Source organism: Protomyctophum parallelum (genome assembly GCF_964188405.1).
Source record: "Protomyctophum parallelum genome assembly, chromosome: 14".
Taxonomy (NCBI): domain Eukaryota; kingdom Metazoa; phylum Chordata; class Actinopteri; order Myctophiformes; family Myctophidae; genus Protomyctophum; species Protomyctophum parallelum.
In genome coordinates, this window is record NC_139709.1 from 38697762 (window position 1) to 38716111 (window position 18350).

At 40.7% G+C, this 18350-nt stretch overlaps 1 protein-coding gene across 2 annotated transcripts; it reads right to left on the reverse strand.

Annotated features, from left to right (window-relative positions):
- Positions 1–10340: 10340 nt before the first annotated feature.
- On the reverse strand, positions 10341–17773 carry LOC310871455 (stanniocalcin-like). 2 transcript variants are annotated; one of them, XM_083782986.1, is made up of 6 exons: positions 17568–17773; positions 14823–14965; positions 13626–13730; positions 12281–12384; positions 11673–11827; positions 10341–10582 (listed from the first exon to the last, which is right to left on the reverse strand). In XM_083782986.1, the coding sequence occupies exons 1-6, from the start codon at positions 17698–17700 to the stop codon at positions 10419–10421; spliced, it is 804 nt and encodes a 267-aa protein (XP_083639112.1). In that variant the 5' UTR covers positions 17701–17773; the 3' UTR covers positions 10341–10418. The 2 variants fall into 2 exon arrangements, with proteins under 2 accessions (XP_083639112.1, XP_083639111.1); XM_083782985.1 differs by having other exon boundaries at positions 10341–10588.
- Between the last annotated feature and the right edge of the window lie 577 nt (positions 17774–18350).

Here is an 18350-nt window from a genome sequence, read left to right on the forward strand (position 1 = left end):
GGAGGGGAATCCCGATCATAGACTGTAACGGTAGCCACGCCCCTCAGAACATACGCGACTTTATGGTAATTCTTTTCATAAATGGGACCATAATTTTCCAAAAAGAATATTATGACATTGGAAATGAGACTTTAAACTAGTGACTGGAAGCAGAAAGTATTCATGACCATGTTTATTAAGGTAATACAGTCTAGGTGAAGTTGGGCCCTGCAAATACATGGACCTCTATGGGGCTATGGGTTTTTCTGGGTCCAATGACAGCGCCACAACAGGCCATTATATGAACTTTCAGGAAATCCCGATTTCCTCAGTGGCTTCACAAAATATCTGTCTGACTGCCCCCCTGCTTTGTACGGCGACGCTGGCGCCATGTAAATGCTTCTGACGAGAGGTGAAGAGTGTGTGCTTGTTCCAATGCTGCGGTGGTGTGTGTAACAAGAGTGTGGGGCGGCGGAGGAGCGGGCAAACACCGTCTTCTTAAAGTGAACGTGTATGCTGGACCCTGGAGCTGGGGTTTATGCTAACAGCTAGCGGTAGAGATAGTTAAGACACAGTGAAGCTTTTCCCACAGGTGAGCATACTGTGGGAAAGGCCTTAGGGTGCTGCCTTACCCAGTATCCCTAAACTTCTTTGCCATTTTTTTTAAACTATTTTAAAAAACATGTATTTATATTTCAAATAGCCGATCTACAGGCTCACAACATATCGATATAGATCGGCTAGTTGACAATTTCAAAATGTTTTAAAATCAATCTCTGGTTTCTATATTTTACCTATAGATGCCCTGCACCTCCCTGTGTGTAAAGAGGAGGTTCCCTCTGAACAACAGGAGAGGAACCCCAATCTGGTCCAGGAGGAACCAGAAGTTCTGCAGATTAAAGATGAACATGAGGAGCTGCTTCAGAGACCAGAAAATGATGAAGATGGGTCAATATTGACAATAATAGTAGGGAAAAGTGAAGATGATGATGATGAAGATATAAATGTAGAGCCTGTAGCCAGCACATCAACTACACACGTGAAATCACAAGTTTATGTAGAGGACTGTGGAACATCACAACCAACTAGTGATAACCAGCTCTTATATTCAAACTGTTCTGAATCAGACACCACTGAACACAGTGATGAGTGGGAGGAGACCAGGGAAGATCAGTCAGATTTAAACACAATCAATAAGACACAACATATGGAAGGACAAAGGTTGTCTTTGAGCAACAAGATGTCGCTGAAATCATCTAAACAAACTCTCTCCATGAGTAGTCACACGGTGAAAAAACAGTTTAGTTGTAAACTTTGTGGCAAAAGCTTTAATCGTACAGGAAATCTAAATAGGCACAAGATGATTCATACAGGGGAAAAACCCTTAACTTGTACAATGTGTGGCAAAGGTTGTGTTCATAAGGATGAGCTACAACGACACATGAGAACTCATACAGGTGAAAAGCCCTATAAGTGTACAGTTTGTGGCAAAGGTTGTGGTCAAAAGGGTCATCTAGAAATACACATGAGGACTCATACAGGGGAAAAGCCTTTAACTTGTCCTGTTTGTGGTAGAGGTTGCGTTCATATGGGTCATTTAAAAGAACACATGAGGACTCATACAGGGGAAAGGCCATTTACTTGTAAAGTATGTGGCAAATGCTGTAGTCAAATGAGTTCTCTAAAATCACACATGAGGACTCATACAGGGGAAAAACCCTTTACTTGTACAGTTTGTGGCAAAGGCTGTGGTCAAATGAGTGATCTAAAAACACACATGAGGACTCATACAGGGGAAAAACCCTTTACTTGTGCAGTCTGTGCCAAAGGCTTTGTTCAAATGAGTGATCTAAAAAGACACAAGAAGACTCATAAAGGAGGGGAAGAAATCTGTTAGTTTTCTTTTATGTTTTATGTCCATTGCATGTTTTTTATCTAACTAACACTAACACAGGTAACATAAGATATTTGTTCATTTTCTTTTTTCAAGGAAGCTGAGTCTTAAAGGACAACTTTATTTTTTTTACAAGGGTTCTTTTATTAGTTTGTAATGCTAATAATTATAGCATTTGTTTTTCACACAATAAGCTGGCTATTGTTTACTCTGCAAGGCCGAAGACAGAGCCATAGGCAGCGGGTATGTAAGGCTAGGCAAGGCTTAGGGCCAATTCATACTCCTATTTTACCGCTGTAGTGCCGAAATGATTTAGGCTCGTCAGAAATGTTCAGTAGCACCGAAGAGCCGACTTTAGGACGGTACCCGCCCCCCCCCCCCCCCCCTCCCCGAACCCCAAATTACGTCACATTGTAGGCTCTACAGAGCCGAACCGACTTTTATTCGGCTCTAAAATAGGAGTATGAATCGCGCCTTTATTTATGCTGGGTATTTTTTATGCAGGGTATTTTTTAAATAGGCTATATAATATATGTGCGCAGCATTATATAGCCTAGTGATCGCTGATCGTGTAGGCTAATAAATTAATACATCAACCGACCTACTCAGCATATGATTGGCTACTTGGTATGTCTGTAATCCTTCCAGTCGCTTTGTCGCAAACAGAGCGCACGTTGTTTTGTTTTGGAAAACAGCAAAAAGCAAAATGGATATAGTCTACGCCCCACAGTCTTTTTCAAGGCAATGATAAAGTAGGCTAATTCAGAAGAAGCTGTGAGTTGGCTGTCAGCAACACCAGTGACCGTATCGTCCGCACGGCCACGCTTCTTGCGAGAAGCGAGGCTCTCGTGAGAAGCGACAAGCAAAGCAAGACGTGCGGGAGGGCAGAGAGGGTGGTGGTGTTGGTCACAGAACGAGGGAGCGAGAGAGAAAATTAATGTCTTGTCTTGGACAAGATAGGCTACTCTGCCGCCCTTGGGAAGCCAAAAATCCCAGTCAAAAAAGCGAGAATAAAAAGCTCATTTTTTCCTCACATTTTTTTCTAGTTTATTTCTTCGCATTTTCCGCATTTTTTCTCACATTTTTTTAATGGCTTGAATCAACAAAAATATAGGCTAATTTTAATAATAGTATTATTAAATGTAAATGGTCATTGGTTTATTATTCACACCACCAGCTGTTTTACTGTAAACTTGCATGGTGAGTCCGTCAGGCATAAGTAGGCTACAGGCAGTCAGCTGCCTGCTACACAGTATAGACACCGACCCCGCCTCCCCTCTCAGTCATTCACACGTGAGATTGATTGATGCAGATAACCAAACCACCACACTAAACAAAAATGGAGAAAGCAGCACGGCCAACGACAAAGAGTTCCTCATGGAACTATTTTTCATACAGGCCTGCAGGCAGACGCAGTGCAGCTTGAGCTTGTGCCTGAGTTGGGGAGAGATGTTTTATTGAAAATGAAACCTCATCTTTGGTTATGATTACATTGTCACCAACCCTGATTGTACAACCTAGGAACCTACTTAGGTTGGTATTAAACCCATTATAGTCTGTTGTGAGCAACAGTGTTGCTCACAACGTGTCAAGCTAAGCTTGAACATGGAATATTTTCTGTACAGGTTTAGGCTCTGTGTATAGGACTTTGCATTCTGGTCCCACTCTGTTTTGTCCATCTTCTACCTTGATAAGGAGGCATCAGTGGTTGAATTTGATGTGCTTGATGCTATAGCGCACATTATTTTTAAGTGCTGGGTGGCTAATAGGCATTCTCTTCTTACACCACTTTCTCATAGATTGGCTTCACCGTGTCGATGGACCAGCGGGTCATGTATCTGTTGAGCTTTGGTTTGGGCTTGGGGATGTTGGAATGTTCCTCTGCACAAAGGCCAGTTATTCTCTTGGGCAACATGCCTCCATCTGACCTGATAAACTGGCGCAGCAGCAAGACATCAGTGTAGTCATATCTGTGCTGTAGATTCCATCGGTAGATGAGACACTTGGCAGAGGGGTTAGGTGGTTCTGGTGCCGGGCCGTGGGCCATCCACTGTAATTCCCTCAATAGTTGTCGTTTTCCCCTCTTGCTTCTCCACCATCTCCCTGCTCTGAACTATGGTAATACTATAGTATTTTGTCCGCCTTTTTTATGTCGTAAAACGTTTTATGGTCATTGTGACATCATGTAGGTCAATACATCATCATACTGTACTTATGCAAGACTCAAAGCTTGACATTGTCTGTTCAACCACACTTTCTAGTTTCAATAGTTATGATAGCTATGTTGTTACTTGCACAAGCAAGTACTGTTATCGGCTGCGTATGTTGGTGGCGTCACTCAGCCAATCAGGGACCAAGTATGTGTTGGTGGCGTCGCTCGGCCAATCAAGTATGTATGTATAATGTCGGTACATTCCACCAGCCAATGAGAAACCACTGTTCTCGACATCATAACTAAAGTATGTTTCAAAATTGGTATAAGGTCAATATATGTGTCGGTGTACTCCACCAGGCAATGAGGGACCACTGGCCACTGCTGTATTTCAAACCTAGACAACAGCAGAGAGCTTTAGAGAGCAGACTCTAGTGGGAGCCAAGTCTATAGTTTTTGAGGGGCGCTAGCCCCTCCTATATACAGGTTTAATGTTTGTTTTTAGTTCAATGTTTGTTTTAAAAACGCCATTGACAATGAAGGTAAAATTTACATCATCTTGTCCCTAACACAAACATTAAATGCCATTAACAATAAAGATAATTTGTTTTGTCACCGTTTGTTTTACATCACCATTACATCACCTAATCATAGCAACATGAGTTAGGCTTTAATATATTAGCGCCCCTCACTTCACACGGGTGTGATTTTATTGACACTTGACAGCAGTGGTGAGCACACCTCATGGCACGCAAGTAGGCCATATATGGCCTACTTGTGTGCAATGTGCCAGTTGGCAGCTCAACAGAGTGCATTTCTAGTTAGAAATTGATATGTCTGTTGTTCACTTCAAATGAACAAGTTGATCAGGGGATGACAACTTAGGCGTCAGGACCATCATAGACCCACTCACTTGAGTGCCACATGACACGTCACAAGTGGAAGTCAGAAACCACGCTTGTGTGAAGTGAGCAATTATGCCTTTATCATGATGATGATGATATCCGATCATTTGATATGATTTGCAGGCTTTGTTTTATTCTTTATCTGTGACTTTGTTTGATCCAGCACCTAGCCTACTATGCATGTCTTTTGGCTGTTTTTCAGCCTCCTCTGCCATGCGATGATGTCAACATCATGACGTCACAATATTTTGCAATCGAATTGAATGCCATGATGACGCCATCATCTACAAGCAACACTTCTGAGAAAATAGCCTCAAGCATCAATGTAAGCTCTATTAGATAGATGACCATGTGACCTTACAAGAACCGCTGTAGTATCAAGCCTCACAAACACCAATTGCGGAATGTAACGACCCGTTTGGATTTATGTTGTGTTACATATGTCACTGACATGTGTCACTCAAATTAATTGAATGAGTGAAGTGATGGTAAATTTACATCTTCAACAGTCAACATGTTTTAATTCGTTAGGAAGACTATTCCAGTAATGTTAGGATTTGTGTGCAAACGTTAGATTTTCGCCTGATATCGTTAGATTACACTTGTCATGGCTGACAACAGCAAATGAAAGTAGAGCAGTCATTGTCGTTGCAGTGCAAACCATCATTAAACAATTAAATAATAGCTTATTCACTTATTCAGGCTATACGTTACAAATTGATTGTGCTGTGTAAAGCAATGTGCCCCTGTATAATACAATGAATGAATGATATGAATAAATAATATATTCTACTGTACAATTGAGGAACATGTCATTTCAATGACATTTCGTTACAAATAATAGAAATAAAATGAAACAAGTAGTCTAACATCACTTTTGTATAAATTAGAATATATTACATACAGTCATGACTTTGGCTTCCTCGGTCTCAAATAGACTAAGATGCAGTCTATTAACGGAATCAAAGCGATTGCATGTAATGTTAGGATCAGTCAATCAAATTGGATATTAAAGAAATTAGGCCCACAGTCCGTTAGTTTGGCAGGAGCTGGACTGAACAATGAAAAAAAGGCGGTAAACTAATCAAATGAGAAAATATTGTAATGATCGAAGACCTCATTGCAACGAACAGCCAACTGATTTCCAAATGGACGTTTGGATGTGGGTTACGTTTAATTAAAAACCTAATTATTAGATCATGACATGCCATAGAATGACAAAAGAACAAGCTGACAGTGTTAAGAATCAAACTTTATTATTTCTTTATTTGTCTGTCTATAGAGCGTCGCAGTCCCTCCCCCTTTCAGAAAAACGAGTGGCCCAGGAAATGAAAACCCAATGCATTCTCCCATAGGCATTTCTTATTTAAATTATTTAAAGACCTTTTAAGCGCCGTACGAAGCCAACTCTTGTCGTGACAAATCATGACAACACACAATTTTTTTCGGGCCAAACAAATAATTACAAAGAAGAAAAACAACAAAAAAAGTGTTGTAACCTGCCGTTTTTTTCTACTTTCTAATTCTTTGTTTGGCCCGAAAGATTGTGTGTGTTGTCATGATTTGTCACGACAAGAGTTGGCTTCGTACGGCGCTTAAAATGTCTTTAAATAAGAAATGCCTATGGGAGAATGCATTGGGTTTTCATTTCCTGGGCCACTCGTTTTTCTGAAAGGGGGAGGGACTGCGACGCTCTATAGCTGTGGGAGGTGGGCGGCCCCCCTCGTTTTTCTGCAACAATACTACAACACCGGCATTGTTGTGATTAGCTTTTTTGTTTGTGATTGGCTTTTGGCAGAAGGGGCGGGGTGCGAGGCACAGTGAATCCAGGACCACGATTGGCCGCCCAAGCTCGACAATGAAGTTACAGCAGGAGCTACCTGGACACAAATGCTCTAAAATATCCTGATAGATGGCTGTGTTGACTCTGGACTTGATACAACACAGTGGAACAACACCAGCAGATGACATGGCACCCAAAATCATCACTGACAGTGAAAACCTCACACTGGAGTCATACACAGCCATCTACCAGGAGATTTTAGAGTACTTACTTTGTGCTTCAGTATGTTGAGCTTTATGTAGCCCTGGAACATGACTGCCATGATAATTATCATGACAGTCATGCAGTAACTTTGCCCTGTTTTTTGCAGTCGCTGCATTTACAAGATTTCCGTATATATAAACATTCAGATTTCAAATATAAAGTACTCACAAAGTGTCCCACGGGTGTTAGTTAGTAGCAGCGCGAGCGATTAGAATTGCTGCGTCCCGCGTTCTTTAATAAAAAGCATTTTTGTCCGAGCTCTCCGGCTACTTTTTTCAAACGGGGTTCGTTTGGGAAATCCACAGTTGCACACCGGGAGCGCACTCGCCTATTAGTCTGTATTGGCAGGGCGGTCAGCGTACCTATATCGAACACACCGAGTGCCACCCTCCTCCCGACCGATAGGGGCGCGTAGTTGAAAGCCAATGGCAAAATAACACCTCGGATAAAAATGCTTTTTATTAAACAACGCGGGATGCAGAAATTCTAATCGCTGGCGCTGCTACTAACTAACACCCGTGGGACACTTTGTGAGTACTTTATATTTGAAATGCGAATGTTTATATATTTTAATTATTTGTAAATGTAGCGTCTGCAAAAACCAGGGTGAAGTTGCGTCATGACTCTCGTATGAATACGAGAGTCATGTTTACAGGGCTAAGCTTTATGGAGATGCTGATTTTCCTTTCCAGCTCGATTTGGCACCTGCCCACATTGCCAAAACGACTAGCCCAATTGCTGTACTGACCATAGTAATAGGCCTACTGTGCTAACTGACCAGGCAACTGGCCTGACCTGAACCCCACAGAGAATCTAGGTTGTATTGTCAAGAGGAAGGTGTGAGACATTAGACTCAACAATACAAATGAACTTACGGCTGTTATCAGAGCAAACTTGTCCGTGAACCTGATATATTTCGCCTGGAAGATTATATCAGCGTGCTGTGTGTGTTGTGTTCTTGCAGTATATCGTTGCAATGTTTGAGGTTAAAGTACAGACAAAGTCCAGAGAAAACAATAATTAATTAAATCCCTCCTACTGTAAGCTTTTATACCAGTCTGGCAGTGGTGTAAAGTAACTACTCATTACAGTAACTACAATGTTGAGGTATGCTTTTACTTTGCTTTTATTTATACTCCACTACATCTCAGAGGCACTACCCCGGGTCTATATGAGTATGGGGAGGTTGGAAAATAGGTAGGGTTAACCTTCTTTTCCCTGGTATGTGGTGGCTTGATGAGTGATGTGTGACAGGTGTGTCATCTGTGGAAGTGGGCAGAGAGTGAGAGAGAGTAAGTGAATGCTTTGGAAAGTAGGTGGCGACTTGCCTGGAGGCGGTGATTGGTCTTCGGCGGGTGGTGGAGGAGGATAAAAGGCCACCTCTGTTCAGTGCTGGCTGCTGGGCGTCCTCTCTTCACTCTCATGTGGACTGCCAGCAAACACACGGCTCACTCTGTGCTCTATAATGTGTTCTCCTAGTGCCACTGTTTTTCACCTTATGATGAGATAAAAACCACCTTGCAATGATCTAACCAGTCGGGTTTGGTAACTTGTTGAGTAGGAGTTAGGGTTGTATTTGCATTTGTTGATTCCGGACAGTTCACTTAGGGTTAGAATAGTTAGTGTTGACGAAAAGACGAAGAAAAGACGAAGACTAAAGACGAAATAAAACCCATGGAAAGACTGTCCTCCTGTTTGCTGGTGGTTCATTTGAGAGGTTTAAAGAGGGGTCCATCGCATTCATGTTGCAGTCCAGTTCCCCTATAGGCGGGTGCTGTAACAGGCACATATTGTACTTTTACTTCATTACATTATTTTAAGTTACTAGTTACTTTGTAGATTTTTATTATTATACAAGCATGAAAGCATGGTCCCCCTGACACTGAACGCTCTGACCCCTCCGTTGTAGGAACCCTGTAGATAGATAGATAGATAGATAGATAGATAGAAAATCACACCAGTCCAAAATAAACATATAATATCATTTATTTCAACAGTCTGCAGCAGAGTACCAGACTCACGCTCCAGTCGTCCAGACCTTGCATGATGCGTGTACCACTTCTCAAACAATACAGTAAACTCGTTCAACACTGAATACAAGCTTAACCACTTAAAGACACATTTTCCGCAAATAGCAAAACATCTGCAATATTCTTTTAGATATTAAAAAACAACATTTCATGTATATTTATATAATTATTTTTAATCAACCAATCATGTGATCATAAGCAATACTCGATACCCCACGGCCAGCATGAGGCACCAGCTTTTCAACCTCACACCAGATTAAGAATTCATATTTAATAATAATAATAATCATCAAAATAATACCAATGTGGCTGCCTTTTGCATTAGCATCGTATCAAGAAAATAAATATAATTATAATAAAGCACAATAGGATTCAGATCACCTGCAGTTAAAAGTCTGACCGACGTGAACCTCGATGGACAACAGGTCCTAATTAATCTGGTGCAATAAAAACATGATCAAGAAATCCAAATGTTGTCCGTTCACCTCAAGTAATAGTCCCCGAATAATTACACCAAAGAATCAGCATTCAAACGTGTAGCATTTAAAAAACATTGCTTGTGCGTGCGTGTGAGCGTAGATAACGCTACACAGTAAAATAAAAAAACTTAAATCAAATGTTAATTTGATCCCATTTGTAAGAGTGTGCAAAGTGTTTAAGAGTGCACAGATGTGCGCTAATGTATCCATTTGTTCCAAAAACTTTAACCCAATGTAAAATGTAACCCAATGCAAATTATATTTACATTTTGTTGCATTTGTGCATTTGTACGCTCTCCGAGTCGAATGAACAGTTTAAAGCGTGTATATGAGCGTGTTTAAAACGTGTACAGAACAGATATTACCAAATGTAAAATGTGATCAAATGTAACCAATGCAAATTGCGGCACCATTTGGTCACATTTACATTTGTGCATTGGAACGCTGTCTGGGTCGGAATTAACACGGCGTAGTGTTTAAAAGCGTGTATGCGTGACTGTATATATATTTGTGCGTGTCGTTGCGAATAATAAGGAAAGCGCACATTCATTTCGTTGTTTTGATGTTGTTATAGAGCATCGAAGTTTGACGTAATTTACGCATCCTACCTGTGTCGCGTCTTTTTCCACAGACGTGTTTAATATTGTGTCAAATAAGAACTGTTCCAAACAAATTATCCCGGCAGTTTGTTTCTGGTCTGTTTTGAGGCTTCATATCCATATGAGTCAGACTATCAAACATGAGTGAATGACTATCATAAACGATACAAAGCCATCCGCCAATATCAGGACAGTCCGTAATTTCTTTTACCACAATTCTTAAATGAGACGATTCTAAGATGACCCCCAATGTTATTCTCCATAGAGAAAATGACTTCCGCGACAGGTGGATGAATGAGCGACGTCAGGACTTCTGTAGGCCTAGGCCTACTCTTATTTCTCTCCCATGTACTGGTCTTGGTCGCCGTCGTCACTGCTGTCCACGGACCTCTTGCGGGCGAACAGGTGTGTGGGGTCTCTTCCCCTGAAGCTGGGCTGGATGTTGAACACGGGCATGTTCCTCCAGCTGGCCGGGTTGCTGTGGGCGCCTCCGCTGCCTAGTGCTGTCACCATTACAACATTTAACACTATTAGTTCACCAACACATGACTAGGCTGTCACCATTACAACATTTAAAATGATTAGTTCACCAACACATGACTATAGGGCTGTCACCATTACAACATTTAACTATTAGTTCACCAACACATGACTATAGGGCTGTCACCATTACAACATTTAAAACTATTACCGGTAGTTCACCAAAACATGACTATAGGGCTGTCACCATTACAACATTTAAAACTATTAGTTCACCAACACATGACTAGGGCTGTCACCATTACAACATTTAAAACTATTAGTTCACGAACACATGACTAGGGCTGTCACCATTACAACATTTAAAACTATTAGTTCACGAACACATGACTAGGGCTGTCACCATTACAACATTTAAAACTATTAGTTCACAAACACATGACTAGGGCTGTCACCATTACAAAATGTTAAACTATTAGTTCACCAACACATGACTAGGTCTGTCAGCATTACAACATTTAAGTTGACTTCCGGTGCCTATGACTGTCACCATTATAACAAAGTTGACCTCTGGTGCCTTTGGCTGTCACCATTACAACATTTAAGTTGAACATTAATTGTCACAGTAAAGTGGGATGCATACTCCAGATTTTTAGGTGATAACCTAAACACCACAGCGGTTAGTAAAAACAGAGAGATGTGCTGGGGTCAGCGGTGAGTCGCTTACCACCGCGGCTTCAGTGACGTCATGTTGTAGTTCGAGTTGTAAGCAATTTCTGTTTTTTGAGGGGCGCTATAGCCCCTCCTATGCCCAGCTTTCCGGGTTTGTGTAAATGTAACAGTGTTATATAATTAAACAAAATATGATACACAAACATTGAAGATAAAAGTGAAGACGGAAAAGTGAGGACGCATTGTGATTGGCCAGAATGATGATGTATGATAATAAGAACACCCTCACTTCACATGGGTGTGATTCCTTTTATGTAGGCCTACTGTATGAACATGTCTTGTATGGAAAGGATTATGACGATTATGACAAAATAATTGTGATTTATCTCAAATAATGGTGATTAGGCAATTATGTAATAATTGTAAGAGGCCTACCGGCGCTGCCCGCCCCATTGGCACACGGCTTGTTCTGCACCAGCATGACGAAGCTCTCCATGTCGTCCGTCAGCCTGGAGACGAGACCCGCCCGGACCGCCGAAACCGTCTGCTCGTCACAGGCTAGCAGGGACTGGAGGAGAGTACCGTAATACCTAGAATATAAGATACAAATTACATAATTACTGGAGAGTACCGTAATACCTGGACAATGAGACACATAATATATAGTATCGTAATTGCCACAGACAATAATAATAATTCCAGAAACACGAGATAGTGTACAGATGCTGACTTATGGGTCCATTTGGTTCCATTTGTACACTCTCAGAGTTAAGGGGGTTCTTACAAATTAAACATTAGAGAGCCATTAATTGGGCTCCTAATGTGCCATATACAGTAGTGTCATAGTAAATGAATCTGGAGACTGACATTCAGTAATTGGGGCTTATGATAATAATAATGGTGTATAAAAACAATCTAAAATGTGCCACGGACGAGGCCAAGTCTTACCACTCCGTGTATGGTGACTATATTGATGACCCCTGTAGGACATATTGATGACCCCTGACCCCTGCATGGACATATTGACCCCTGGCGTTACTCACTTGTTAGGGAAGTGTGTAGGGATCTGCAGCACCTCTCCTATGGCGTCAGGGTTGGTGCGCGCCACCGTGCAGATGTCCAGACTGTTGTAGCACTGTTCCTGGACCTACAGAGGTAACACAATACTTTATTATAGTTATAATTGTAAACAACACAGAGATGCAAAAGCTAAAAGGATGACCAAACTTTATTAGTCATACATGTAAGGCATGTTCCTGGGGAGTTGTTTCCATTGTGGTCCTATGTATTCAATTCATCAACATAGAACATAAACATTACACAATAATACATGTCATCAACAAATACAAGCCCTATTTGTGTATGTGCCTTACCCCTTATTTAGGATTGATTTAAAAATTATTTTACTTGTCTATAAAGCTCTCAATGGTCTCGCACCTTCCTACCTACATGACTGCCTGCCTAAATATGTCCCAAACCGCCCCCCTAAGGTCTTCCACTGCTGGCCTGCTCGCTTTGCCTAAAAAAATGGCAACAAAAAAATACGGAGAAGCAGCTTTTTGCTTATACGGGCCGTCGGCATGGAACAAGCTCCCACTGTACCTTCGTCAGGCAGCCTCTGTAGACATTTTTAAAGCTCAGCTCAAGACCCATTTCTACAACATTGCTTTTAATTGATCTTTTATTTATTTTTATTTTTTGTTATTCATGTCCCCACTGTATTGCATTACTGTTTGTTTTTTGTCGTTGCCTTGCTTTTCTTTTATTCTCCATTGTTCTGTAAAGCACTTTGAGCTGCATTTCATGTCATGAAAGGTGCTATACAAATAAAGTTTTATTATTATTATTATTATTATCCCTAAACTTCTTTGCCTTTTTTTTACTAGTTTAAAAAATAGCCAATCTACAAGCTCAGAATGTGTCGATGTGGACCGGCTATTGAAGTATTTTAAAATGTTTTTCAAAATAGTAAAAAAGGCAAGTTTAGGGATAAGGGGTAAGGCACATGCAAAAAATAAGGCTATGTTCAAAGATGATCATGGGGGAAATGGTGCACACCTTATATGGTCTCTGATGGAGATGCATACACACAGAACAGAGAGGGATGTGTCAAAAGAGGGTATGCACGTGACATCATCGTACCTGGAAGTTATGCGGGAACGCCCACTGAGTGGCAAAAAACTACTTTCTAGCCTTGACAGCCCATTTATGAGTGTGTGTGTGTGTGTGTGTGTGTGTGTGTGTGTGTGTGTGTGTGTGTGTGTGTGTGTGTGTGTGTGTGTGTGTGTGTGTGTGTGTGTGTGCTTGCATGTGTGCGTGCGTGTGTGCGTGTGTGCTTGCGTGCGTGCGTGTGTGCGTGTGTGCGCATGCATGCACGTGTGCGTTTACCTCAGCAATCATGGTCTGGAATAAGTTACAGCGTCGGATGGTTTGGGTTTGGGTTTGGACTCCCTGAGCGATGCAGCGAAGGCTTTCCTTCACGAACGTCTTTCCCTGAAGGAAGAAGAAACAACTTAGTTACTGACTGAACTATGAAACTCTCTTAAGGAGAACACAGCTTTGTTACTGTATGGAGAACACAGCTTAAGCCTTAGGAGGAATTATTTCGTAAAATGGCAAAGAATAATAATAATAATAATAATAACTAGAACTGCACTCTGTCGAGTGCATACTTGCTTGTTGCACACTAGTAGGCCATAAATGGCCAACTAGTGCGCAAGCAGAGCGCGCAAGTCCTTTCGACCGCTGTAAACTGTCAAATCTCAGTATCTCTGTGAAGGAACGTTTGAAATGATTAATGTTTAGATGTAACTATTTGCTACCTACTTTATACATATAAACATCTAGTATTATTAAGTATGATTCAAGTTTCTATCTATATAAGAAATACTGTTTTATCGTTGTAGATATATTCTGGATCCCTTTTTAGTTTTTCTAGTCATACACATACACACCACGTACTCTGGTCCCAGCAGATCAGGCACAATTAGCTATTTTATTTTTTACTGATTATGTATATAGTATACGTATGACTAGCTCTAAATGATGACGTAAGAAATATATATAGTATATATATAGTATATAGGCATATACTATATACGTATACATATATACTCTATACTGTATAAAGTGTGTAGTTGTAAGTTGATTAGCGGTATACTGTGGTTACTTTGCGCCAAAAACCGTGACAGCTGTTCCGCCATTTGAGGCTTACGCAGAAAAACATCAAATCTGTGCCTGTGTTGCTGGACCAAATGACCACAAATGACCATATTTCTTACGTCATTATTAAGAGCTAGTCATACACATACACACCACGTACTCTGGTCCCAGCAGATCAGGCACAATTTGCTATTTTATTTTTTACTGATTATGTATATAGTATACGTATGACTAGCTCTAAATGATGACGTAAGAAATATATATAGTATATATATAGTATATAGGCATATAATGGCATATAATGGCGGAACAGCTGTCACGACGAAGGAGACCGGGCGAAAATATTACTTGCGCGCTCTGCTTGTGCATGTAATAATAATGAGAGAGAGAGAGAGAGAGAGAGAGAGAGAGACATACACATACCTGGGTATTGAAGGTAGCAGCTGTATGCAGGAACAGCTGACAGATTTCGTGCATTCCGTCCGTGTCGCAGGTAGAGTTCTCCAGACAGGCAAACACTCCACAGCCCACTGCCACCGCCCCGTTAACACACCTGGCCACGTCATCTACACGCACGCACGCACGCACGCACGCACACACACACACACACACACACACACACACACACACACACACACACATAGGTTCAAAAGACTGGAATGACTGAAGATCGACATGGGAACGGACACTTTCGTCTGTAGATTGGCTTTTAAAGACTCCATAATGGACATTCTTTTAAATACTCCATTATGAACATAAATAAATAAATCTTAAAAATGCATATGTGTCAATCTGATCACTCAGACAATGATATCAGATTTGTACTTAATTTGTACTAAATAAATAGCTCATCTACAAGCTCACAACACATGCGACGCGTGCTGAACTTGTAGACTCAGGCTAAATTTCAAATAATCGCTGTATTCGTTTCAAGATGTAAAACTGGTCGCTTCTTTTGGGCTTGCTTCTTTTGTAGACCTGTCTCTTACATGCTTGCTTTCTCTGACAATACCTGGCAACAGTGGTTGACCTGCCATGTTGTTGTGATACTACCAAATAAACTTTGCCAATACTAAAAACACAATCAAAGTAAGTGTTGTTCTGTTGAGACTGATAACAGAGAAACTCCCACATCAGCTGGAGCTATTCCCGTTGATGTTGTTACCTTCACAGCAAAGTGCAAACACAGCAGAATGCAAGGATGTGTGTATGACAATCTGTGTTGGCAGTTTCTGCGAGAGAAACAAGTGGTCAGGTCCACTAAAACGAGGCCAAAATAGTAATAGCAGTAGCATTACATTTCTGAATGGATAAATACATAAATACATCTTGAAAAATAAATTGAAATATTTGCAATATTTTGTAAACACTTAAACACCGGGCACCACCCCTTATCCCTTATCTGTAAACGTATTTGCCATTTTTTACGTTAATAAATATTTTTAAATTGTTCAACCATCCGATCTACATCAACACGTTGTGAGCTTGTAGATCTGCTATTTGGACTAGTTTAAAAGATTTTTCAGAATAGTAAAAAATGGCAAATAAGTTTAGTGATAAGGGGTGAGGGGTGGCGCAAGATATAGCCAGTAGCCACCCGGTGTCCTTGACACAAAATATTTTCAGATGGGGGTCTGCAGCTTTGAGAAACATTGGTTTAAGTAGTAGCTAATTCACGGGAACAGCATGCACAATTAACTAACTTAATTAATCTCTCTCTCTCTCTGTCTCTCCTCTTTCTAAAGGTATAGTTTATATACAGGTACGCAATATACAGTATAGAAGTGTGACGTGTGTGTGGGTGCGTGCATCTTGGGTCTTGCTTCCTAATGTTGTTTATTCAAGAACGTGGATCATTCAAATTATATCAGTGCAGTAATCCAGCCATGGTAAAAACACAATACATAGTTGTTGTTTATTCAAACAATGCAACCCTATAGCTTGCTAATGGACAGTGGTGTAAAGTAACTAAGTACATTTACTCAAGTACTGCACTTCAGTACAATTTAGAGGTATTTTTTACTTGACTGGAGTATTAACAATTTTCTGAACTTTTACTTCTGCACCACTATACATCTCAGAGGAAACTTTTGTACTTTTACTGAATTAAATTGTTTGAAAACGTAGTTACTACTAGTTACTTTGTAGATTTGTATTATTACCGGTATCATAAATGATCTTTTATACATTTGAAAACTTGTAAACCAATACCATTACTTTCACTCAAGTAATGTTATAATTCCGGACTTTCACTTGTAAGTTGTAACAATACTTTTTTGCACCCCTGCTAACACTCCAGTGTTGATTTTGACAGAAACTTTGATTTAGTTTTAGTCTTTGTCTTTCAGTTCTCCCTAACATTTTTGTCTAGTTTTAATTTGCTGATGAATGTCAACATATTTAGTCATAGTTTAAGTCATCATAACATAGTTTTTATTTCGTTTTTCGTCAGTGAAAAAAAAGGTAGTCAATGTGAATTTTCTTTCTCCACAGTTTTAGTCGACGAAATCAACACCAACCACCACTCTCCTCTCAGTTGACCCTGATGAAGGCCCATGCAGGCCGAAACGCGTTGGTCGTGTTTTTAACCCTTTTAAAATGAAATAAAGGATTTTTTCTACTTCAACTGGACAGAGCTGCCTTGGACCCTCTTTTAAGTTCGCCACCTTATATCTCCTTCCACAGTGACATTGACTCAAGGTATAGAACTTTTTAAGAACTCTTGTGCTTTACCACTCTCCTCTCTTCCACCAATCACATTCAACACAGATCCGGCTCAAACAATCGCTCCTTTGACACAAAAATGTGGAACACCCTACCAACAGGCGTAAAGGAATGTAAATCCCTATCCTCCTTAAAAACGCTCTCAAAAAGAGCACTTACGGGTGGCTACAATTCGAAACTGACCTCAGTAAAAACAATCTGTGCTTATTCTACAAACTGCATGTTAATGAACAATTTACAACTTTTGCATTTAGCAGACGCTCTTAAATCCAGAGCGATTTACAGTAAGCAAGAACAACACAAGGTAATACATAAAATGCATATAAGTAATATAGAATGTCTACATAGCATTTTCCTATACATAATCAATCAATCAATCAATCAATCAATCAATCAATCAATCAATCAATCCATCCATCCATCCATCCATCCACCCATACTCACTGGGGCTGTTTGCAGAGAAGCGTGCCCTGCGTGGAGCTCCCTCCTCCGGGCTCAGCTCCAAGCTTGCAGCACTGCTGCCCACTAGCAGCAGGAGGAACCAGACCAGACATGACGGCTGTTGTTTAGCAAACATCTTTGGCTCTGCAGGTCACTGAATGAAATGACGACTGAACTGTTTCTGTCTTGTTGCTGTTCTTGATGCGTTGCTGCTGACTGACTGACTGAGTGAATGACTGGTGCTGCTGTTTATATTGAGATTTGAGCAGCATGCATTATTAGACCACACCCTCTGCGGAGACGGCCAATCAGCAGCCTGCATTAGACCAGAAAGTCTGCAGAGACATCTAATCATGGCAGGGGCTGTTGAGACACAATTATACTTTGTGTCCCACGTGGCATTGTATCAATTCATTTCGATTTGATCGTTTTAAGCCCAGTGGCAACTCCGGAATGGCAGTCTATGATGGGCCTGGTCAAGAGTGGGTGGGTACATGCACGTGCATGCATGTTGGGCCACGCATTCAAAATAAATAAATCCACAAAACTATAGCATGATTTGTATTGTTGACCTATTTCTACCATAGTGCAACTTCTTGACTTCTTGACAACTTCTGTCAAATGGTTTTGTGCTGCCGCTAGTATAGTGATTGATACTGGACACAAATATATAGTTCCATGAGGGTTAAGTTCTATTGATAAGTATCTATTGATACTGGACACAAATATATAGTTCCATGAGGGTTCTAAGTTGAGTTGCTCTAATGGTCCTTGAGGGGGTTCCAG